General features: G+C 43.0%; 1 protein-coding gene across 1 annotated transcript; it reads left to right on the forward strand.

Moving 5' to 3' along the window:
* The first annotated feature begins 952 nt into the window (after positions 1 to 952).
* LOC106566922 (scavenger receptor cysteine-rich domain-containing protein DMBT1-like) lies at positions 953 to 23,609 on the forward strand. Its single transcript, XM_082959718.1, has 10 exons — positions 953 to 1,001; positions 5,574 to 5,909; positions 10,399 to 10,716; positions 13,244 to 13,561; positions 14,063 to 14,404; positions 15,322 to 15,662; positions 15,862 to 15,944; positions 19,910 to 20,049; positions 22,746 to 23,063; positions 23,587 to 23,609. The coding sequence occupies exons 1-10, from the start codon at positions 953 to 955 to the stop codon at positions 23,607 to 23,609; spliced, it is 2,268 nt and encodes a 755-aa protein (XP_082815844.1).
* Positions 23,610 to 25,343: the final 1,734 nt, after the last annotated feature.

The following is a 25,343-nucleotide window of genomic DNA, read 5'->3' on the forward strand; positions in this document are numbered from 1 at the left end:
GCCTGTCTCCTGGTAGTGCCTCCATGCTCTGGACACTACGCTGACAGACACAGCAAACCTTCTTGCCACAGCTCGCATTGATGTGCCATCCTGGATGAGCTGCACTACCTGAGCCACTTGTGTGGGTTGTAGACTCCGTCTCATGCTACCACTAGAGTGAAAGCACCGCCAGCATTCAAAAGTGACCAAAACATCAGCCAGGAAGCATAGGAACTGAGAAGTGGTCTGTGGTCACCACCTGCAGAACCACTCCTTTATTGGGGGTGTCTTGCTAATTGCCTATAATTTCCACCTTTTGTCTATTCCATTTGCACAACAGCATGTGAAATGTATTGTCAATCAGTGTTGCTTCCTAAGTGGACAGTTTGATTTCACAGAAGTGTGATTGACTTGGAGTTACATTGTGTTGTTTAAGTGTTCCCTTTATTTTTTTGAGCAGTGTATATTTATTTAGTGTTTTCCCCCTGCTTTATTCTCTCATTTACATAATGCATGTGCATGAATCCTAATTTAGAATTGGGTCCTTAGTGAAAAGGGAGTTTCCTTTTAAGGTGTAACCTTTTGAGATTTTGACCCCACCCCACTATCTATCATGAAACAGGTCTACCCCTCAAGGAATTGAAAGTGGGAAGAGGAAAGCACCTTGAACATACTCATTTGGCTCTGAAACAACCATTTTCCAATTAAATTCATTATTCTTTCCAAAGCTTGTATTCTGTTTTGATAAACAGTGTGTTAGTCTTATTCCCAGAGAAGTAGCCATCATGTGGTTTCTTCAAATAGTAATCTTCACGGGTGTTATATAACGTGTGTTCAGTGATAAATAAATGCCACCTTTTGTTAGATATCAGTTTTTTTCTTTGTCGGAATCAGGTGGCACACAACAATAGGTAACAAAATCTGTCTATAAAAAGGTTCATACATGACAATACACTCATTCTCAATGTTGATCATGACTCTTACACCCAAGCGCAAGTGGTACCTAGCATTTGTGATAGCAGGTGAGCAAATTGTATTTTAACAATACCATTTATTAATATTTATGTTAACTATTTATGAATGTGTTTGTCCCATATGAGCAAATAGTGTGTTTCACAAAATACTTAATGCAAAATTCATATTTTGTGTACTACATGTATACAAAGGGCTCTAAGATTTCATGTAGTAGTTTTGTGCATAGGTTCTCAGCAAATAAAAATGTATATAATATTATTGGGTTAATCCACAATAGTGACTCTACTCACGAACATTTCCATTGTATAAATATCCTATTGCTTTGCGAAAGTTCAGAAACAGCACTGTGAGGTACAGTGAGGGAAAAAAGTATTTGATCGCCTGCTGATTTTGTACGTTTGCCCACTGACAAAGAAATGACCAGTCTATAATTTTAATGGTAGGTTTATTTGAACAGTGAAAGACAGAATAACAACAAAAATATCCAGAAAAATGCATGTCAAAAAATTTATAAAATGACTTGCATTTTAATGAGGGAAATAAGTATTTGACCCCTCTGCAAAACAACCGGCTGTCATAGGGTGGCGCACAATTGGCCCAGCCTCGTCCGGGTAAGGGGAGGGTTTGGCTGGGGGGTCTTTACTTGGCTCATTGCGCTCTTGTGGTGGGCCAGGTGCCTGCAGGCTGACCCCGGTCATCAGTTGAACAGTGTTTCCTCCGACTCATTGGTGCGGCTGGCTTCCGGGTTAAGAAGCGTGGTTTGGTGGGACATGTTTTGGAGGACGCATGACTCAACCGTTTTCTCCCCGAGCCCTTTGGGGAGTTGAAGCGATGCGACAAGATTGAAAAAGGGGGTAAAATACTAAAACAATTGAAGAGGGCAGTCCATTAGCGCAGACAAAGGATATCAAGGATCTGGAAGGATTCTGTATAGAGTAATGGCATAAGATCCCTCCCGGTGTGTTCTCCAACTCATTAACCATTTTAGAAAAAGGGTCAGTGCAGTTATCCTCCCAGAGTGAGGTATTGAAAGGTATTGACCTTTTGAGAGAAAAAAAGTATTACTTGTTCAACAAACTCTCTTTCCCTGAGCAGTTTTATTAGTATAAAATAATATAATTTCAAAGAAACAATATAGCTCAGTATCTTAGTTATTTATTTTATATAGTCATTTTTGCTCATCTTTATCAAGGTTGTCAACAATTTTGGAACCCACTGTATGTAACCTTAAAAAGTGCTATATAATAAATAAATCTAACTGTGTTTTAAATTAGCTAAAGGTTGCAGTGGCTGTGTTAAAGAAAACTGAAACATGGATTACTTTCACGATCGTCGTAATGATTGGACCAAGGCGCAGCGTGAGTAGCATTCCACATTATAAAATGATTAGCATTTTAATGAGGGAAATAAGTATTTGACCCCTCTGCAAAACATGACTTAGTACTTGATGGCAAAACCCATGTTGGCAATCACAGAGGTCAGACGTTTCTTGTAGTTGGCCACCAGGTTTGCACACATCTCAGGAGGGATTTTGTCCCACTCCTCTTTGCAGATCTTCTCCAAGTCATTAAGGTTTCGAGGCTGACGTTTGGCAACTCAAACCTTCAGCTCCCTCCACAGATTTTTTATGGGATTAAGGTCTGGAGACTGGCTAGGCCACTCCAGGACTTTAATGTGTTTCTTCTTGAGCCACTCCTTTGTTGCCTTGGCCGTGTGTTTTGGGTCATTGTCATGCTGGAATACCCAGCCACGACCCATTTTCAATGCCCAGGCTGAGAGAAGGAGGTTCTCACCCAAGATTTGACGGTACATGGCCCCGTCCATCGTCCCTTTGATGCAGTGAAGTTGTCCTGTCCCCTTAGCAGAAAAACACCCACAAAGCATAATGTTTCCACCTCCATGTTTGACGGTGGAGATGGTGTTCTTGGGGTCATAGGCAGCATTCCTCCTCCTCCAAACACAGCGAGTTGAGTTGATGTCAAAGAGCTCCATTTTGGTCTCATCTGACCACAACACTTTCACCAGCTGTCCTCTGAGTCATTCAGATGTTCATTGGCAAACTTCAGACGGGCATGTATATGTATTCTTGAGCAGAGGGAACTTGTGGGCACTGCAGGATTTCAGTCCTTCACGGTGTTGTGTGTTACCAATTGTTTTCTTGGTGACTATGGTCCCAGCTGCCTTGAGATCATTGATAAGATCCTCCCGTGTAGTTCTGGGCTGATTCCTCACCGTTCTCATGATCATTGCAACTCCACGAGGTGAGATCTTGCATGGAGCCCCAGGCCGAGGGATATTGACAGTTCTTTTGTGTTTCTTCCATTTGCGAATAATCGCACCAAATGTTGTCACCTTCTCACCAAGCTGCTTGGCGATGGTCTTGTAGCCCATTCCAGCCTTGTGTAGGTCTACAATCTTGTCCTTGACATCCCTGGAGAGCTCTTTGGTCTTGGCCATGGTGGAGAGTTTGGAATCTGATTGATTGATTGCGTCTGTGGACAGGTGTATTTTTTACAGGTAACAAGCTGCGGTTAGGAGCACTCCCTTTAAGAGTGTGCGCCTAATCTCAGCTTGTTACCTGTATAAAAGACACCTGGGAGCCAGAAATCTTTCTGATTGAGAGGGGGTCAAATACTTATTTCCCTCATTAAAATGCAAATCAATTTCTAACATTTTTGACATGCGTTTTTCTGGATATTTTTGTTGTTATTCTGTCTCTCACTGTTCAAATAAACCTACCATTAAAATTATAGACTGATCCTTTCTTTGTCAGTGGGAAAACGTACAAAATCAGCAGGAGATCAAATACTTTTTTCCCCCACTGTATATGATTACTAATATCCTGGTCTACTTTGCTTTCCAATTAATCTGTTAACTAAAAGCAAATGAGAACTGAAACACGTCTGTGTCCATCTCTTATCAACTCACACAGACACAGGACTTTTGACATAGCAATACAATATATCATCTTTACCTCATTGTATGTTTATCATTATTTTCCACTCATGTAGTTGTTTGCACCAATGAAGGAGCATCTCGAGTTCTAGATAGAAGTAAGTATAGTGAAGCAGACTTGTAATTCTTTCTGTTATTAAGTTTAATCTTAATAGAAATACAAAATTATATGTACAGTGCCTTGCAGAAGTATTCACCCCCCTTGGCGTTTTTCCTATTTTGTTGCATTACAACCTGTAATTTAAATTGATTTTTATTTAGATTTCATGAATTGGACATACTGTACACAAAATAGTCCAAATTGGTGAAGTGAAATGAAAAAAATAACTTGTTTCAAAAAATTACCTTCAGAAGACACATAATTAGTTAAATAAAGTCCACCTGTGTGCAATCTGTGTCACATGATCTGTCACATGATCTCAGTATATATACACCAGTTCTGAAAGGCCCCAGAGTCTGCAACACCACTAAGCAAAGGGCACCACCAAGCAAGCGGCACCATGAAGACCAAGGAGCTCTCCAAACAGGTTAGGGTCAAAGTTGTGCAGAAGTACAGATCAGGGTTGGGTTATAAAAAAAATATCTGAAACTTTGAACATCCCACGGAGCACCGTAAAATCCATTATTAAAAAATGGAAAGAGTATGGCACCACAACAAACCTGCCAAGAGAGGGCCGCCCACCAAAACTCACGGACCATGCAAGGAAAGCATTAATCAAAGAGGCAACAAAGAGACCAAAGATGCTCCACAGCGGAGATTGGAGTATCTGTCCATAAGACCAATTTAAGTCGTACACTCCACAGAGCTGGGCTTTATGGAAGAGTGGCCAGAAAAAAGCCATTGCTTAAAATAATAATAAGCAAACCCATTTGGTGTTCGCAAAAAGGCATGTGGGAGACTCCCCAAACATATGGAAGAAGGTACTCTGGTTAAATGAGACTAAATTTTGAGCTTTTGGCCATAAAGGAAAACGCAACGGAATGATGGATGGTGCTAAATACAGGGAAATTCTTGAGGGAAACCTGTTTCAGTCTTCAAGAGATTTGAGACTGGGACGGAGGTTCACCTTCCAGCAGAACAATGACCCTAAGCATACTGCTAAATCAACACTCGCATATTTTAAAGGGAAGCATTTAAATGTCTTGGAATGGCCTAGTCAAAGCCCAGACCTCAATCCAATTGAGAATCTGTGGTTTGACTTAAAGATTGCTGTACAGCAGCGGATCCCATCCAACTTGAAGGAGCTGAAGTAGTTTTGCCTTGAAGAATGAGCAAAATCCCAGTGGCTAGATGTGCCAAGCATGTAGAGACATACCCCAAGAGACTTACAGCTGTAATTGATGCAATAGGTGGCTCTGCAAAGTATTGACTTTCGCTCAAGTTTTCAGTTTTTTTGTCTTATTTCTTGTTTGTTTCACAATAAAAAATATTTTGCATCTTTGAAGTGGTAGGCATGTTGTGTAAATCAAATTACACAAACCCCACAAAAATCTATTCTAATTCCAAGGCAACAAAATAGGAAAAATGCCAAGGGGGGTGAATACTTTCGCCAAGCCACTGTCGTTCCATGATGGCAATCGTACACTGTAGTTCCTATATATGTTACTATCATATAAATACCCAGTCACTTAATGTGGGACTTAACAAAACAATTATTTTCCAGCCTCCACAGTCAGTGCTGGAGGAGTACGTTTAGTGGATGGCCCAAACAACTGCTCTGGCAGGGTGGAGGTGTATTATGCAGGCCAGTGGGGTACAGTGTGTGATGATGACTGGGACCTTCTGGATGCCAAGGTAGTGTGTAGAGCGCTGGACTGTGGGGTGGCGCTGGAGGCCCTGGACCAGGCTCACTTTGGCCAAGGCAGGGGGGAGATCTGGCTAGATGATGTGGAATGTTCTGGGAATGAAGAGGCACTGCTTGGCTGCAGCTCAGATGGACTGGGGTCACACAACTGTCGACATTCTGAGGATGCAGCAGCAATATGTGAGGGGCAGTCAGGTAAGTGTGTGGTTGAATTTTCTTAGAAGATTTATCTAAACTGCCAATACCAGCCAGGGGCTTGTGTAATGCTACCATTTCTCCTCTCTCTCTCTCTCTCTCTCTCTCTTTCTCTCTCCCTCTCTCGCTCTCACTCTCTCAGGTCCATCCCCTTCAGATTTCCATTGTGAGTAATTAAAAAATGATTCCCCAATGGGCACAGACATCAATTCAACATCTATTTCACGTTGGTTTAACGCAATTTCATTGTAATGATGTGGAAACAATGTTGATTTAAACAGTGTGTTCCCAGTAGGTCTTTACTTTATGTTTCAATTGCAGAAAACCTCACTATATGCAAAGAAATTATGGTCACATCAGATATCCTGTATATTCACACGTCATGAGAAGAAACCCCTTACTGCAAGGATATATCGACAGATTTTTCACCTTGTCAACTCAGGAATGAGAACCACCAACGCTATTACCGGCTTGGCTACCTACCGCCTTTGACCTTTGACAATGGCAGGTGCTGTCTATCTCTTCAGCAGTAGTTGAAGAGGAAAGATTCAAATCTAATTTATTGGTCACATACACGTGTTTAGCAGGCCGCTAAGCAAGGAAGAAGCCACTGATCCAAAACCGCCATAAAAAAGCCAGACTACGGTTTGCAACTGCACATGGGGATAAAGATCGTACTTTTTAGAGATATGTCCTCTGGTCTGATGAAACAAAAATAGAACTGTTTGGCCATAATGACCATCGTTATGTTTGGAGGAAAAAGGGGGAGGCTTGCAAGCCGAAGAACACCATCCCAACCGTGAAGCACGGGGGGTGGCAGCATCATGTTGTGGGGGTGCTTTGCTGCAGGAGGGACTGGTGCGCTTCACAAAATAGATGTTATCATGAGGGAGGAAAATTATGTAGATATACTGAAGCAACATCTCAAGACATCAGTCAGGAAGTTAAAGCTTGGTCGCAAATGGGTCTTCCAAATGGACAATGACCCCAAGCATACTTCCAAAGTTGTGGCAAAATGGCTTAAGGACAACAAAGTCAAGGTATTGGAGTGGCCATCACAAAGCCCTGACATCAATCCTATAGACAGTTTGTGAGCAAAACTAAAAAAGCATGTGCGAGCAAGGAGGCCTACAAATCTGACTCAGTTACACCAGCTCTGTCAGGAGGAATGGGCCAAAATTCACCCAACTTATTGTGGGAAGCTTGTGGAAGGCTACCCGAAATGTTTGACCCAAGTTAAACAATTTAAAGGCAATGCTACCAAATACGAATTGAGTGTATGTAAACTTATGACCCATTGGGAATGTGATGAAAGAAATAATAGCTGAAATAAATCGTTCTCTCTACTATTATTCTGGCATTTCACATTCTTAAACTAAAGTGGTGATCCTAACTGACCTAAGACATGGACTTTTTACTAGGATTAAGTGTCAGGAATTGTGAAAAACTGAGTTTAAATGTATTTAGCCAAGGTGTATGTAAACTACTGACTTCAACTGTATATGTCAGAGTGGCATTGGACTAAGATACAGTGACATAGTATGGAATACAGTATATACATATGAGATGAGTAATGCAAGATACGGAGATATTATTTAAGTGGCTAGTGTTTCACACCTCAAATGTGCTAGTGATGGCTGTTTAGCAGTCTTATGGCCTTGAGATAGAGGCTGTTTCAGTCTCTTGGTCCCAGCTTTGATGCACCTGTACTGACCTCACCTTCTGGATAATTTTGGGGTGAACAGGCAGTGGCTCGGGTGGTTGATGTCCTTGATGATCTTTTTGGCCTTCCTATGGCATCGGTGCTGTAGGTGTCCAGGTGGGCGGGAAGTTTCTCCCGGTAATGCGTTAGGCAGACCGCACCACCCTCTGGAGAGCTTTGCGGTTGTGGGCCGTGCAGTTGCCCTACCAGGCGGTGAATAAGCCCGACAGAATGCTCTCAATTGCACATCTGTAAAAGTTTGTGAGGGTTTTAGGTGTTAAGACAAATTTCTTCAGCCTCCTGAGCTTGAAGCGGCGCTGTTGCGCTTTCTTCACCACACTGTCTGTGTGGGTGGACTATTTCAGTTTGTCAGTGATGTGTACGCCGAAGAACTTGAAACATTCCACCTTCTCCACTGCGGTCCCGTTGATGTGGATAGGGGGGTGCTCCCTCTGCTGTTTCCTGAAGTCCCCGATCATCTCTTTAGTTTTGTTGACGTTGAGTGAGAGGTTCTTTTCCTGGCACCACACTTCCAGAGCCCTTACCTCCTCCCTGTAGGCTGTCTCATCGCTGTTAGTAGTCAAGCCTATTACTGTTGTGTCGTCTGCAAACTTAATGATCGAGTTGGAGTGCATGGCCACGCAGACATGGGTGAACAGGGAGTACAGGAGGGGGCTGAGCACCCACCTTTATGGGGCCCCAGTGTTGAGGATCAGTGAAGAGGAGGTGTTGTTTCCTACCTTCACCACCTGGTTCAGACCCATGGCCTCGAGCTTGATGATGAGTTTGGAGGGTAATATAGTGTTGAATGCTGAGCTATAGTCAATGAACTGCATTCTTACATAGTTATGCCTCTTGTCCCGATGGGACAGGACAGTATGCAGTGTGGTGGCGATTGCCATCTTGAAGCATGTAGGGACAAGAGACTAGGATAGGGAGAGATTGAATATATCTGTAAACACACCAGCCAGCTGGCCTGCGCATGCTTTGAGGACGCGGCTAGGGATACCATCTGGGCCGGCAGCCTTGCGAGGGTTAACATGCTTAAATGTCCTACTCGTGTCGGTCATGGAGCAAGAGAGCCCACAGTCCTTGATAGTGGGCCGCATCGGTGTCACTGTATTATCCTCAAAGAATCGAAGAAGGTGTTCAGCCTGTCCGGAAGCAAGACGTCGGTGTTCCTGGTTTTCTTTTTATAATCTGTGATTGTCTGTAGACCCTGCCACATACGTCTTGTGTGTGAGATGTTGAACTGGGTCTCAACTTTGTCCCTTTACCGATGTTTAGCCTGCTTGATTGCTTTGCAGAGCGAATAACTACGCTGTTTGTATTCTGCCACATTCCCAGTCACCTTGCCATGGTTAAATGCGGTTCTTTGCACTTTCAATTTTGCGCGAATGCTCCCTTCTATCCACGGTTTCTGGTTGGGGTAGGTTTTAATAGTCACAGTGGGTACAACATCTCCTATGCACTTCCTGATAAACTCATCCACCGTATCGTTATATGTGTCGATATTATTTTCTGACGCTACTCTGAACATATCCCAGTCCGCGTGATCAAAACAATCATGAAGCATGGATTCCGATTGGTCAGACCAGCGTTGAATAGTCCTCACGATGGGTGCTTCCTGTTTGAGTTTCTGCCTGTAGGAGAAAGATGTAATCGTGGTCTGATTTGCCGAATGGAGGGCGGGGGAGGGCCTTATATGCATTCTGGAAGGTAGTATAGTAATGTTCGAGAGTTTTAGCAGCGCGAGTACAACAATCAATATGTTGATAGAATTTCAGGAGCCTTTTCCTCAAATTTGCTTTTGTTAAAATACACCGCTACAATAAATGCAGCCGCAGGATATGTGGTTTCCAGTTTACATAAAGTCCAGTGAAGTTCTTTGAGGGCCGTCGTGGTATCAGCTTGAGGGGGGATATAGACCACTGTGGCTACTCTTGAGGAAAATTATCTCGGGAGATAGTACCGTCAGCATTTGATTGTGAGATATTCTAGGTCGGGTGAACAGAAGGACTTGAGTTCATGTATGTTATCACGGTTACACCATAAGTCGTTAGTTATGAAACATATACCGCCACCCTTCTGCTTCCCGGAGAGATGTTTGTTCCTGTCGGTGCAATGTACTGAGAACTCAACTGGCTTTACGGAGTCAGACAGTATGTCCCGAGAGAGCCATGTTTCTGTGAAGCAGAGTGTGTTACAATCCCTGGTGTCTCCCGCCTTGAGCTCATCAACTTTATTATCCAGAGATTGGACATTAGCGAGTAAAATACTCAGGAGCGGTGGGAGGTGTGCAGAAGACCGCCTCGAGTACCTTAATTACTCTGGGGAGAGCAAACAAAGGATCTGCTCCATGCAAGTCGTAATCCTGGTCGTAATGCTGGAAGTTCTGGTGAGTTACCGCCGCTCTAATATCCAATAGTTCTTCCCGGCTGTATGTAATGACACAAAATAATTCCTGAGCTAATAATGTAAAAAATAGTACATAAACAAACAAAATGCTGCAGAGTTTCCAAAGAGCTAGTCGCGATGCTGCCATCTCCGTCGGCACCATCATAACACCATACCATACTCTCTCTCTCTCTCTCTCTCTCTCTCTCTCTCTCTCTCTCTCTCTCTCTCAGGTACGTACCCTTCAGATTCAGATTCCCATTGTGAGTAATCTACAAATTATTCCTTACTTTGTTTCAGTTGCAAAACAAGTCATAATATGTATTTGTAAAACAAAAAGTCGGTGCCCGTTACGCGTTTCTCCCTTTCCCTTCCTCTTAACTCAAACAGCTGACTTGACAGTGCGCCTAGTTGATGGTCCCAACCGCTGCTCTGGCAGGGTGGAGGTCTACCAGGATGGGAGTTGGGGGACAGTCTGTGATGATAACTGGGCTTTGCTAGATGCCCAAGTTGTATGTAGGGAGCTGAGCTGTGGACCAGCCACAGAGGCTCCTCACCAGGCTCACTTTGGTGAGGGGAGTGGCTCAATCCTATTGGATGATGTGGCGTGCATGGGAAGTGAGGGATCTTTACTGGAATGCAGCTCAGGAGGGATAGGAAACCATGACTGTGGCCATGATGAAGATGCCAGTGTAACTTGCATGATGGGTAAGTCTCAGTCTACAAATACAGTAGACAAAAATAGTTTATGTTCAGATGAATTAAGGATAATTTGAGACCTGTTTTTCACAATATCTCACTCTCATTGTCAATGTCCCTTCTCCATATTTTCCTATTTTCATAACTTCCAATTCAAGAACAAGAAGACCCATTTAGAAACAGTAAGATCAATTCCATACAACTATATTATAAGTGTGTCATGGGGGGCAGGGTGTGTGATGACTGGGACGTGAGCGCTGCTGACAGCTCCACTGTATGTGGGCAATTTTTTTATTTTATTTAACTAGGCAAGTCAGTTAAGAACAAATTCTTATTTACAATGACGGCCTACCTTGGCCAAACCTGGACGACGCTGGGCCAATTGTGCACCGCCCTATGGGACTCCCTGTCACGACTCCTACCGAAGGTGGCCCCCCCTCCTGCTCGGGTGGCGCTTGGCGGTCGTCGTCACCGGCCTACTAGCTGCCACTGATTCCCTTTTTGTTTTGCCCCCTTTTCGTTATTAGGTGCACCTGTTCTTAGTTGGGCTGATTAGCGGGCTTTATTAGCCAGTAGGCCCGCCTGCTCTTTGTGCGGGATTATTTTCATTGTATGCTGTGCGTGGTTACACGCTGTTTGTTGCACATTTTCAGTGGTGCGTATGTTTGCGCAAGCTGTGTTTTGTCCCTTGTGTTTGGGGCACTTTGTTTTGTAGAGCTAATACCCTGAATCGCTGTTTTCCTGCACTTGATTCCTCGTCAGCAAACACCCATGCCTTACACTCCCAATCACAGCCGGATGTGATACAGCCTGGGTTTGATCCAGGCACTGCATCTCTTGCACTGAGATACAGTGCCTTAGACCTCTGTGCCACTTGGGAGCCCTTAGGATGGCACCGGATGGGCCGGGTTTGGTATGGGAGGTGGTATTCCCATTCTGCTGGAAAACATAGCCTGTGTTGGAACAGAGGACTCTCTCTTTGACTGCCTCTCTGATGTGATAGGTCAGTACAACACAATGCATTCTGAGGATGCGAGTGTGGTCTGCTCAGGTGAGATTAAATAGGAAGTTCCGTATTCAATTGTTAGATGGTTCCTGACCCTGAAAGTAGTTTATGGGCCAGGATAAATTGTAATTCATGGTTCAGTTTTCTTTTAACAGCCATGCCAAACTTCAGGTAATTTAAGGCACAGGTAGGTTTATTTATATATATTGCACTTTTCATGGTTATATGCTGTGGGGTCTGAATTTATTGACACCCTTGATAAAGATGAGCAAAAATGACTGTATAAAATAAATAATTAAAATACTGAACTAAATTGTGTGCTCAGAAAAATTGGGAAATTATATTATTTATACTAATAAAATTGCTTAGAGAAAGCGATTTTGTTTAACAAGTAATATTTTTTTCTCTCAAAAAGGTAGGGGTCAAAATTATTGACACCCCTGTTTTCAATACCTTTCAATGCCTCACCTTGCGAGGATAACAGCACTGAACCTTTTTCTAAAATGGTTAATGAGTTGGAGAACACATTGGGAGGGATCTTAGACCAATCACCATACAGAATCCTTCCAGATCCTCAATATCCTTCATCTGAGCTTATGGCCTGCCCTCTTCCATTCAAACCACAGGTTTCCAATGGCTTTCAAATCTGGAGACTGAAATGTTGATTTTGTGGCCAATAAACAATTTCTTTGTGGATTTTTATGTGTGTTTGAGATCATTGTCTTGCTGGAAGATCCACTTGCGTCCTGGTAGAGGCAACCAGGTTTTTGTCTTAAATGTACTGGTATTGGGTAAAGTTCCTGATGTCATTGACCTTAACAAGGGCCCCAGGACTAGTGGAAGCAAAATAGCTCCATAACATAAAAAATACACTACCATATTTTACAATAAGTTTGGGCTTCCTTTCTGCTCATGCATTTTCATTTCGACGCCAAACCCCACCACTGGCGTGCATGTCCGAAGAGCTTTATTTTCATGTAATCCAACAAATATTAACACCTGGAGTTTGCTAAACGACATTGGCACTTTGATAAGAACCGGTGCTTTGGTCAGATGACATGAAAATAGAGCTCTTTGGCCACACACCAGTGGTGGGGTTTGGCGTCAAAATGAAAATGCATGAGCAGAAAGGAAGCCCAAACTTATTGTAAAATATGGTTGTGTATTTTTTATGTTATGGGGCTATTTTGCTTCCACTAGTCTTGGGGCCCTTGTTAAGGTCAATGGCAAATAATCCTGCAGCAATAGGAAATGTGAATTATTATGTGCATTATACTTAATTTTCATTTTTGTACAAATTGTTACATATTTCGTAACGGCAAATCAAGTCTGAAATTTCAAAGTGAAAATTGCAAACTTCAGAAGCCTTCTTAAACCTCAAATAAACTACAAGTTCTAAATTGCCTGCATTGCAGGAAAGTTCTCCTACAACAGGGTGATCAAATTAAGATCCTTTTCCATCTACAAAGTTTTCAACTCAACGACAGTCCCACACCCTGTCATGTTCACAGTTCTACCTGTCATTTATAGATGGTATTTCCAGAGTGCGTCTGGTCAACGGTCCCAACAACTGCTCTGGTAGAGTGGAGGTGTTCGACTCTGGCCAGTGGGGTACAGTGTGTGATGATGACTGGGATCAGAGGGATGCTCAGGTGATGTGCAGAGAGTTGGGCTGTGGAGAAGCACTTGAGGCCTTTGGATCTGCCAGGTTTGGAAAGGGCAGTGGCTCCATCTCTCTGGATGACTTGGCCTGTTCTGGCTCTGAAGACACTTTGCTGCAGTGTCCCCACAGTGGCCTGGGTAACCATGACTGTGGCCACCATGAAGATGCAGGAGTCACCTGCACTGGTAAGATAAATGTTTGTGGCAGGAAGTTTATACATCATTATATTGTATATGTTGGTAATAGTAGTGTTACACTGTAAAAACCAAATTCTACAAGAGGTATTTCTGTAGACATCCAGCCAATAAACTCCCTGTGGACCATCTTATTCTCTTTTTGCAGTATTGGCTCGATCTAATATGGTATCTTACTTTATTAACGGGCTCAAAACCATGTATAAAAAAAACCTAGCGCCATATTCACTAATGATGTCCTTTAAAAATAATTCCTTCAGTGTAGAGGAACCAGTCAAGTTTGCAGTATTTTATCTTTGCTTTTTGCAATGTTTATAAAGCTATTGTATATGCAAAGAAAAACAAAATGCAAAATGCAAAATTGATGAAACATGCACTCACCTCAGTATTGTTTGTTAACCCAATTGTTACTTAATAAAGCAGAACAGGGATGCACCTAATCTCTAATCAAACCACTTAGTAAATGGAGTTAACAGTTATCTTTGTTTACAGGTCCTACAGAGAACAACAGCATTTTCAGAGTGCGTCTTGTCAATGGTCCAAACAACTGCTCTGGTAGAGTAGAGGTGTTTCACTCTGGCCAGTGGGGTACAGTGTGTGATGATGACTGGGACCTGCTGGATGCCAAGGTAGTGTGTAGAGCACTGGGCTGTGGGGTGGCACTGGAGGCCCCGGACCAGGCTCACTTTGGCCAAGGCAGGGGGGAGATCTGGCTAAAGGATGTGCAATGTTCTGGGAATGAAGGGTCACTGCTTGGCTGCAGCTCAGATGGACTGAGGTCACACAACTGTGGACATTCTGAGGATGCAGCAGTGATATGTCAGGGGCAGTCAGGTAAGTGAATGGTTGAATTTTCTCAGACAACTTATTTAAACTACCAACACCAACCAGGGGCTTGTGTAATGCCACCATTTTTTCCTCCCTCTCTCTTTCTCTCTCTCTCTCAGGTCCATCCCCTTCAGATTTCCATTGTGAGTCATCTAAAAATGAATTACCACTGGGCACAGACGTCAATTCAACATCTATTTCACATTGGTTCAACGTAGTTTCATTGTAATGATGTGGAAACAATGTTGATTTAAACAGTGTGTTCCCAGTGGGTCTTTACTTTATGTTTCAATTGCAGAAAACCTCACTATATGCAAAGAAATTATGATTCACATGTAATGTGAAGAAACCCCTAACTGACATAACCAGTTTGCCTCAGTGCAGTTTGTGGTCACTTATCACCATAAATCTGAGCATTGTTTATGGTAGGTATATTTTAGGTTCGAATAAGAGATTTACATTTACATTTTAGTCATTTAGCAGACACTCTTATCCAGAGAGACTTACAGGCGCAATTAGGGTTAAATGCCTAGCTCAAGGGCACATGAACAGATTTTTCACTTAGTCGGCTCGGAGATTCAAACCAGAGACCTTTCGGTTACTGGCCCAAAGCTCTTAACTGCTAGGCTACCTGTCTCCTTTGACCTGGGGCCTGTAATTCAGCTGGCAGGTGCTGTCTGTCTCTCAAGCAATAGTTGAAAGGGAAATATTTAACACCATACGACATTCTCTCTCTCTCCCTCTTTCTCTCTCTCCGTCTCTCAGGTCCATCCCCTTCAGATTCAGATTCCCATTGTGAGTAATCAAAAAATTATTTCTTACTTTATGTTTCAGTTGCAAAATGAGTCATAATATATATTTGTAAAAAAAAAGTTAGAGCCCATTACACGTTTCTCCCTTTCCCTTCCTCTTAACTCAAACAGCTGACTTGACAGTGCGCCTAGTTGATGGTCCCAACCGCTGCTCTGGCAGGGTGGAGGTCTACCAGGATGGGAGTTGGGGGACAGTCTGTGATGATAACTGGGCTTTGCTAGATGCCCAAGTTGTATGTAGGGAGCTGAGCTGTGGACCAGCCACAGAGGCTCCTCACCAGGCTCACTTTGGTGAGGGGAGTGGCTCAATCCTATTGGATGATGTGGCGTGCATGGGAAGTGAGGGATCTTTACTGGAATGCAGCTCAGGAGGGATAGGAAACCATGACTGTGGCCATGATGAAGATGCTAGTGTAACTTGCATGATGGGTAAGTCTCAGTCTACAATTACAGTAGACAAAAATAGTTTATGTTCAAATGAATTAAGGATAATTTAATACCTGCTTTTCACAATATCTCACTCTCATTGTCAATATTCCTTCTCCATATTTTCCTATTTTCATAACCTTCAATTCAAGACCAAGAAGACCCATTTAAAAACAGTAAGATCAATTCCATACAACTATATTATACGTGTATTATGGGGGGCAGTGGGGTACGGTGTGTGATGATAACTGGGACATGAGCGCTGCTGAAGTGGTCTGCAGACTGCTCCGCTGTATGTGGGCTATACAGTGGGGGGAAAAGTATTTGATCCCCTGCTGATTTTGTACGTTTGCCCACTGACAAAGAAAGGATCAGTCTATAATTTTAATGGTAGGTTTATTTGAACAGTGAGAGACAGAATAACAACAAAAAAATCCAGAAAAACCCATGTCAAAAATGTTAGAAATTGATTTACATTTTAATGAGGGAAATAAGTATTTGACCCCCTCTCAATCAGAAAGAATTCTGGCTCCCAGGTGTCTTTTATACAGGTAACAAGCTGAGATTAGGAGCACACTCTTAAAGGGAGTGCTCCTAACCGCAGCTAGTTACCTGTAAAAAAGACACCTGTCCACAGACGCAATCAATCAATCAGATTCCAAACTCTCCACCATGGCCAAAACCAAAGAGCTCTCCAAGGATGTCAGGGACAAGATTGTAGACCTACACAAGGCTGGAATGGGCTACAAGACCATTGCCAAGCAGCTTGGTGAGAAGATGACAACAGTTAGTGCGATTATTCGCAAATGGAAGAAACACAAAAGAACTGTCAATATCCCTCGGCCTGGGGCTCCATGCAAGATCTCACCTCGTGGAGTTGCAATGATCATGAGAACGGTGAGGAATCAGCCCAGAACTACACGGGAGGATCTTATCAATGATCTCAAGGCAGCTGGGACCATAGTCACCAAGAAAACAATTGGTAACACACAACACCGTGAAGGACTGAAATCCTGCAGTGCCCACAAGTTCCCTCTGCTCAAGAATATATATACATGCCCGTCTGAAGTTTGCCAATGAACATCTGAATGACTCAGAGGACAGCTGGTGAAAGTGTTGTGGTCAGATGAGACCAAAATGGAGCTCTTTGACATCAACTCAACTCGCTGTGTTTGGAGGAGGAGGAATGCTGCCTATGACCCCAAGAACACCATCTCCACCGTCAAACATGGAGGTGGAAACATTATGCTTTGTGGGTGTTTTTCTGCTAAGGGGACAGGACAACTTCACTGCATCAAAGGGACGATGGACGGGGCCATGTACCGTCAAATCTTGGGTGAGAACCTCCTTCTCTCAGCCTGGGCATTGAAAATGGGTCGTGGCTGGGTATTCCAGCATGACAATGACCCAAAACACACGGCCAAGGCAACAAAGGAGTGGCTCAAGAAGAAACACATTAAAGTCCTGGAGTGGCCTAGCCAGTCTCCAGACCTTAATCCCATAAAAAATCTGTGGAGGGAGCTGAAGGTTTGAGTTGCCAAACGTCAGCCTCGAAACCTTAATGACTTGGAGAAGATCTGCAAAGAGGAGTGGGACAAAATCCCTCCTGAGATGTGTGCAAACCTGGTGGCCAACTACAAGAAACGTCTGACCTCTGTGATTGCCAACATGGGTTTTGCCATCAAGTACTAAGTCATGTTTTGCAGAGGGGTCAAATACTTATTTCCCTCATTAAAATGCTAATCATTTTATAATGTGGAATGCTACTCACGCTGCGCCTTGGTCCAATCATTACGACGATTGTGAAAGTAATCCATGTTTCAGTTTTCTTTAACACAGCCACTGCAACCTTTAGCTAATTTAAAACACAGTTAGATTTATTTATTATATAGCACTTTTTAAGGTTACATACAGTGGGTTCCAAAATTGTTGACAACCTTGATAAAGATGAGCAAAAATGACTATATAAAATAAATAACTAAGATACTGAGCTATATTGTTTCTTTGAAATTATATTATTTTATACTAATAAAACTGCTCAGGGAAAGAGATTTTGTTGAACAAGTAATACTTTTTTTCTCTCAAAAGGTCAATACCTTTCAATACCTCACTCTGGGAGGATAACTGCACTGACCCTTTTTCTAAAATGGTTAATGAGTTGGAGAACACACCGGGAGGGATCTTATGCCATTACTCTATACAGAATCCTTCCAGATCCTTGATATCCTTTGTCTGCGCTAATGGACTGCCCTCTTCAATTGTTTTAGTATTTTACCCCCTTTTTCAATCTTGTCGCATCGCTTCAACTCCCCAAAGGGCTCGGGGAGAAAACGGTTGAGTCATGCGTCCTCCAAAACATGTCCCACCAAACCACGCTCTTAACCCGGAAGCCAGCCGCACCAATGAGTCGGAGGAAACACTGTTCAACTGATGACCGGGGTCAGCCTGCAGGCACCTGGCCCACCACAAGAGCGCAATGAGCCAAGTAAAGACCCCCCAGCCAAACCCTCCCCTTACCCGGACGAGGCTGGGCCAATTGTGCGCCGCCCTATGACAGCCGGTTGTGATACAGCCCGGGATCGAACCTGGGTCTGTTGTGACATTTCTAGCACTGTGGTGTAGTGCCTTAGACCGCTGTGCCACTCGGGAGGCCCTGCCCTCTTTAATTTAAACCACATGTTTTCATGGAAAATGTTGATTTTGTGGCCAATTAATCATTTCTTTGTGGATTTTGCTATGTGCTTGGGGTTATTGTCTTGCTGAAAGACCCACTTGCAGCCAAGTTTCAGCCTCCTTCAGAGGCAACCATGTTTTTGGCTAAAATGTCCTAGTACTGGGTAAAGTTTCTGATGTCATTGACCTTAATTCACAAGGGTCCCAGGACCAATGGACGCAAAATAGCCCCATAATTTCAAAGATCCTCCACCATATTTTACAGTCCATACTGTATGGGTTATTTTCTGCTCATGCATTCTCATTTCGACACCAAACCTACCACTGGTAGGTTATTACATACAGCCGGGAAGAACTATTGGATATCAGAGTTGCGGTAACTCACAAGCACTACCAGCATTACAACCAGGAATACGACTTTCCCGAAGCGGATCATTTGTTCAAACCACCCAAGGCAATTGAACTGATTCCAGAGAGCGACCCAAAACAACGCCGGTGAAAAAGAGGGACTGGAAGTGGTCTTCTAGTCCAACTTAGGAGGAGCGCACACCACCCACCGCTTCCGAGTATATTACTCGCAAATGTTCAGTCCCTGGATAACAAAGTTGACGAGATCAGGGCAAGGGTTACTTTCTGAAGATACATCAGGGATTGTAACATACTCTGTTTCACGGAAACATGGCTCTCTCGGGATATACTGTCGGAGTCGGTCCAGCCATCTGGATTCTCAGTTCATCGCACCGACAGAAATAAACCTCTCTCCGGGAAGAAGAACGGCGGGGGTGTATGTTTCATGATTAACGACTCATGGTGTAATTGTAATAACATACAGGAACTCAAATCCTTTTTTTCACCCGACCTAGAATACCTCACAATCAAATGCCGACCGTATTATCTCCCAAGATAATTATCTTTGGTTATTGTCCCAGCCGCGTATATCCCCCCTCAAGCCGATACCACAACGGCCCTCAAGGAACTTCACTGGACTTTATGCAAACTGGAAACCATATATCCTGAGGCTGCATTTATTATAGCTGGGGATTTTAACAAAGCACATTTTAGGAAAAGGCTACCTAAATTCTATCAGCATATCGACTGTAGTACTTGCGCTGGAAAAACACTCAACCATTGTTATTCCAACTTCCGGGATGCATACAAGGCCCAACCCGCCCTCCTTTCAGCCAATCTGACCACAACTACATTTTGCTCCTCCCTTCCTATAGGTAGAAACTCAAACAGGAAGTATCTGTGCTAAGGACTATTCAACGCTGGTCTGACCAATTGGAATTCATGCTTCAAGATTGTTTTGATCACGCGGACTGAGATATGTTCTGGGTAGCTTCCGAGAACAATATTGACATGTACACTGAGACGGTTACTGATTTCATCAAGAAGTGTATAGGAGATGTTGTACCACTGTGAATATTAAAACCTACCCTAACCAGAAACTGGATAGATGGCAGCATTCGCACAAAACTGAACGTGTGAACCACAACAAAGTAGTGATTCCCTCGGCAAAGCAATCAAACAGGCAAAGCGTCAGTATAGAGACAAAGTGGAGTCGCAATTCAATGGCTCAGACATGAGACATATGTGACAGGATCTACAGACAATCAGACTACAAAAGGAAAACCAGCCATGTCATGGACATCGACGTCTTGGTACTGGACAAGCTAAACATGTTCTTTGCCCGCTTTGAGGATAACCCAGTGCCACCGACGCGGCCAGCTACCAAGGAGTGTGGGCTCTCCTTCTCCGTGGCCGACGTAAGTAAGACATTTAAACTTGTTAACCCTCGCAAGGCTGCCGACCCAGATGGCATCCCTAGCCATGTCCTCAGAGCATGCGCAGCTGGCTGGTGTGTTTACGGACATATTCAATCTCTCCCTATCCCAGTCTACTGCCCCCACATGCTTCAAGATGGCTGCCATTGTTCCTGTACCCAAGAAGGCAAAGATAACTGAACTAAATGACTATCGCCCCATAGTACTCACTTCTGTCATCATGAAGTGCTTTGAGAGACTAGTTAAGAATCATATCACCTCCACCTTATCGATCACCCTAGACCCACTTCAATTTGCCTACCGGCCCAATAGATCCACAGACAGTGCAATCGCCATCACACTGCACACTGCCCAATCCCATCTGGACAAGAGGAATACCTATGTAAGAATGCTGTTCATTGACTATAGCTCAGCATTCAACACCATAGTACCCTCCAAGCTCATCATTAAGCTCGAGGCCCTGGGTCTGAACCCCGCCTTGTGCAATTGGGTCCTGGACTTCCTGACGGGCTGCCCCCAGGTGGTGAAGGTAGGAAACAACATCTCCACTTCGCTGATCCTCAACACTGAGGCCCCACAAGGGTGCTCGCTCAACCCCTGCCTGTACTCTCTGTTTACCCATGACTGCGTGGCCATGCACTCTTCCAACTCAATCATTAAGTTTGCAGACGACACAACAGTAGTATGGTTGATTACCAGCAACGACGAGACAGCCTACAGGGAGGAGGTGAGGGCTCTGGGAGTGTGGTGTCAGGAAAATAACCTCTCACTCAACGTCAACAAAACAAAGAATATGATTGTAGACTTCTGGAAACTTCAGAGGGAGCACCCCCTATCCACATCGACGGGACAGCAAAGGAGAAGGTGGAAAGTTTTAGGTTCCTGCGTACATATCACTGACAAACTGAAATGGTCCACCCACACAGACAGCGTGGTGAAGAAGGCGCAACAGCGCCTCCTCAACCTCAGGAGGCTGCAAAAAATTGGGTTGTCACCTAAAACCCTCACAAACTTACAAAATTGAGAGCATCCTGTCGGGCTGTATCACCGCCTGGTACGGCAACCGCACCGCCCACAATCGCAAGGCTCTCCAGAGGTTAGTGCGGTCTGCACAACGCATCACCGGGGGCAAAGTACCTGCCCTCCTGGACACCTAAGGCACCTGATGTCACAGGAAGGCCAAAAGATCATCAAGGGTAACAACCACCTGAGCCACTGCCTGTTCACCCAGCTATCATCCAAAAGGTGAGGTCAGTACAGGTGCATCAAAGCTGGGACCGAGAGACTGAAAAACAGCTTCTATCTCAAGGCCATCAGACTGTTAAATAGCCATCACTAGCACAGAGAGGCTGCTGCCTACATACAGACTTGAAATCATTGGCCACTTGAATAAATGTAACACTAGTCACTTTAATAATGTTTACATATCTTGCATTACTCATCTCATATGTGTATATACTGTATTCTATTGTAACGGCCGTCGAAGGGAGTAGACCAAGGCGCAGTGTGTTTAGTGCTCATCTTGAATTTTAATGAAGAAATAGAACACTTACAAAAGAAACAAAATGACAGCCAATAGTTCCGTCAGGATTCCAAACTACTAAACGGAAAACAACCACCCACAAAACCCAAAGGAAAACAGGCTGCCTAAGTATGGCTCCCAATCAGAGACAACAATCTACAGCTGTCCCTGATTGAGAACCATACCTGGCCAAAACAAAGAAATACAAAACATAGAAAAAAGGACATAGAATGCCCACCCTAGTCACACCCTGGCCTAACCAACATAGAGAATAAAACCCTCTCTATGGCCAGGGCGTGACATCTATACTATCTACTGTATCTTAGTCTATGCTGCTCTGACATTTCTCGTCCATTTATTTATATATTCTTAATTCCATTCCTTTACTTAGATTTGTGTGTATTAGGTATTTGTTGTGAAATTGTTAGATATTACTTGTTAAATATTGCTGCACTGTCGGAACTAGTAGCACAAGCATTTCACTACACCCGCAGTGACATCCGCTAAACACATTTTATGGGACCAATAAAATTTGATTTGATTTAATTTGGTGTGCGTGGCCAAAGAGCTCAACTTTCATGTCATCCAACAAATGTAAACACCTGGAGTTTGCTAAACGGCATTGGCACTTGGATTGGAACCGGTGCAATGGTCAGATGACATGGAAATAGAGCTCCTTGGCCACGCACACCAGTGGTGGGGTTTGGCCTCGAAATGAGAATGCATGAGCAGAAAAGAACCCCATACTTATTGTAATATATGGTGGTGTGTTTTTTATGTTATGGGGCTATTTTCCTTCCGCTGGTCCTGTGGGCCTTGTTAAGGTCAATGGCAAATAATCCTGCATCAACATGAAATGTTAATTGTTATGTGAATTAGAATTAATGGACATTTTTGTCGGGGTTGATACATTTTTCATAAGGGAAAATCAAGTCAGATTTCAAAGTGGAAATTACAAACTTCAGAAGCCGTCTTAAACCTCAAATACACTACAAGTTCTAAATGTCCTGTATTGCAGGAATGTTATCCTACAACAGGGTGATCTAATTAAGATGCTACATCTGTATATTTTCTACAGCTCAACATCAATCCCACCCCGACATCTTAACAGTTCTACCTGTCATTTATAGATGGTATTTCCAGAGTGCGTCTGGTCAACGGTCCCAACAACTGCTCTGGTAGAGTGGAGGTGTTCGACTCTGGCCAGTGGGGTACAGTATGTGATGATGACTGGGATCAGAGGGATGCTCAGGTGATGTGCAGAGAGTTGGGCTGTGGAGAAGCACTTGAGGCCTTTGGATCTGCCAGGTTTGGAAAGGGCAGTGGCTCCATCTCTCTGGATGACTTGGCCTGTTCTGGCTCTGAAGACACTTTGCTGCAGTGTCCCCACAGTGGCCTGGGTAACCATGACTGTGGCCACCATGAAGATGCAGGAGTCACATGCGCTGGTAAGATAAATGTTTGTGGCAGGAAGTTTACATATCATGATATTGTCTATGTTGGTAACTGTACTTACATTTGTGGCACAAATCCTATTCAAGTCATGGTACTGATATTCAAATTTTTCCCACATCATGTTCAAATCATCTATAGGTGACTTTGTTGATTTTCACAATACATTTTAGATACTTTCGGATGATTTGGACATGATTTACAAAAAATGTCGGTGCCAGGATTTGGATTGGATTTGTGCCACAAATTCTAAAACATTAGCATTTGTAAAACAAGGCCAGGGAAATTAACCAAAGCATGGATTTCTGTCAAACCTTGTCCGTAGACTGTTTACAGGGTAAAGAAACCAATGTAATGTTGTACTATGGGTGAACTATCCTGTTAAGCAGAAATCCGTCAAGAAGTTGTTGCTAGCTCATACGTAGATGCTGTGTAAAAGTCTGTGTGAAAAGTAATAATTTTGATCATTTTAATATGTGGTGACCCTGTGTCAATGTTTCACTGTTTTTCTAATTTTAGGTTCTGCTTCCGGGGCCTTCTGAAAGCATGTACTGTAGAGCTCTCATCCATCCAGTCTAGTAGTAACAATGGTCAACCATGTACATTCGAATTCTATTTCTATGATACCAACTCTCTCCTCCTGGGACATACTGGTGTGCAAATCAAACACACTTCTAAAAATACAGTGCGGAAAACCATTATCTGTAACAATTGAATTCTGACCAGAGGGTATTTTCTTGCTTTCAGCAGGGAATGTGGCGTCCAACTATTTAAAATCCTGCCTCATGTATCATTCATAAAAGCCCTCTTTAATGACACAATGCCAAGAAGGTTGCCGTGTCAGTTTCCAGACTGAGAAGGTGAAGACAACCCAGGCCAGCCAAGCACCAAAGGCCTTCTAAATTTGAACTCCAAAATAATTCAAATGCAATCACATGAGGTATAAGATTAGTATGCATAAGATGTTCAAAATTAGTTGTATAGTGTTGACAATACTGTAACTTCAATTAGGAAGTGAACTGAAATACAATTCCAAAAAATCATCAGCGAAAGTAATGGACAATTTTTTATTAATGGTTTTAATTTCAATTCATTACATGATATTTAGACATTTAAAAGTTTGTGTTGACATTTTTCTAGTTCTACTAAACTTTGTATTTGTTATGGCCTTTGCATAGTTTGCTTCCTACAAGTAACAGGATCTTGAGTCATATTACCAGGCTAGTGTACTGTGAATTATTATAATTCACTCTATCTTGGATTAAATCAAAGTAATGAATACTGTATTGTTCTTCCAAGGTATTTACCATTTCTTTATTTTCTTTGGAATTTTACACATATATTCACAAAGTTGCAAGAATAAGTTCACCTGCTAAATTCCTCTCCATCCACTCCATCAATAGAGAGCAACAATAGGTCATTGTTAGATGATCAAGGTATCTAATTAAGCTTTACAATATAGGCTAACTTGAACATTAGACTTTTCCCAAAATATCAATAGGAATATATTTTTCAAAGGCATTTCTATTACATTCTTTCTTTATTGTCCTCCTATTTCTCACCCACAATCACCATAATGGTTTCACATTGTCACGTTAGGCTTATGGGAGGTGCACTGCTGTTTAATGAATAAACATTAGTCAGACAATCACATTTATGACATGAAAGAGGCCCAGCAACTCAGCGCTTTTCACAGGGTGAGCCTTAATAATCTCTATTTACATTCTGAATATGCAATCAGGCAATTCCATTTTATGCCAGAAGAGGGATACATTCCAGGTGCAGTATGCTAGAGCCGGCAGATCTCAGTTCACATCTGCTACAGGATTTCAAATTAATGAATTGATTGTGTAAATTGTTGTTTGGGCGTTGCTTAAAAAAAGATGGTCTCTTTTTATAGAGGGATGAAGAGACCAAGTGTATGCCAGACTCATGCAGGTGAAGGTCATGGACTCAATAACTTCCTTCCTCCTTCCTCTTCCTTCTTCCTCACCCCACTCCTGTGTTGGCACTGGGCTATGTTTTATTAATGGGGAAGTTGCTGGCTACATGGCTACCTCTATAATTAATGTAGTTTAGCATTAGAAGGCAATGTGTTCTGGGGAGAAGGACAGGAAAAATCTGATTAAGATGAATGGACAGTGCATATCATTGAGACCAGAGAAACAACCTGTCATTTTGTCTATGTGTAGTAAACTACGTAACACTATATGCTCTGATTGTCTATTACATGTTCTGTAGACAAAATGCTTAGCTAATTATTATGATGATAATAA

The sequence above is a fragment of the Salmo salar genome, chromosome 13 (genome assembly GCF_965601325.2).
Source record: "Salmo salar chromosome 13, fSalSal1, whole genome shotgun sequence".
Lineage (NCBI taxonomy): Eukaryota > Metazoa > Chordata > Actinopteri > Salmoniformes > Salmonidae > Salmo > Salmo salar.

Bases quoted from the DNA above. Each gene is read 5' to 3' on its own strand.
- LOC106566922 (XM_082959718.1), top strand. From the start codon at position 953: ATGACTCTTACACCCAAGCGCAAGTGGTACCTAGCATTTGTGATAGCA. The intron at 5,910-10,398 runs GTAAGTGTGTGG...TAACTCAAACAG, and splicing joins AATATGTGAGGGGCAGTCAG to CTGACTTGACAGTGCGCCTA. The intron at 10,717-13,243 runs GTAAGTCTCAGT...TGTCATTTATAG, and splicing joins CAGTGTAACTTGCATGATGG to ATGGTATTTCCAGAGTGCGT.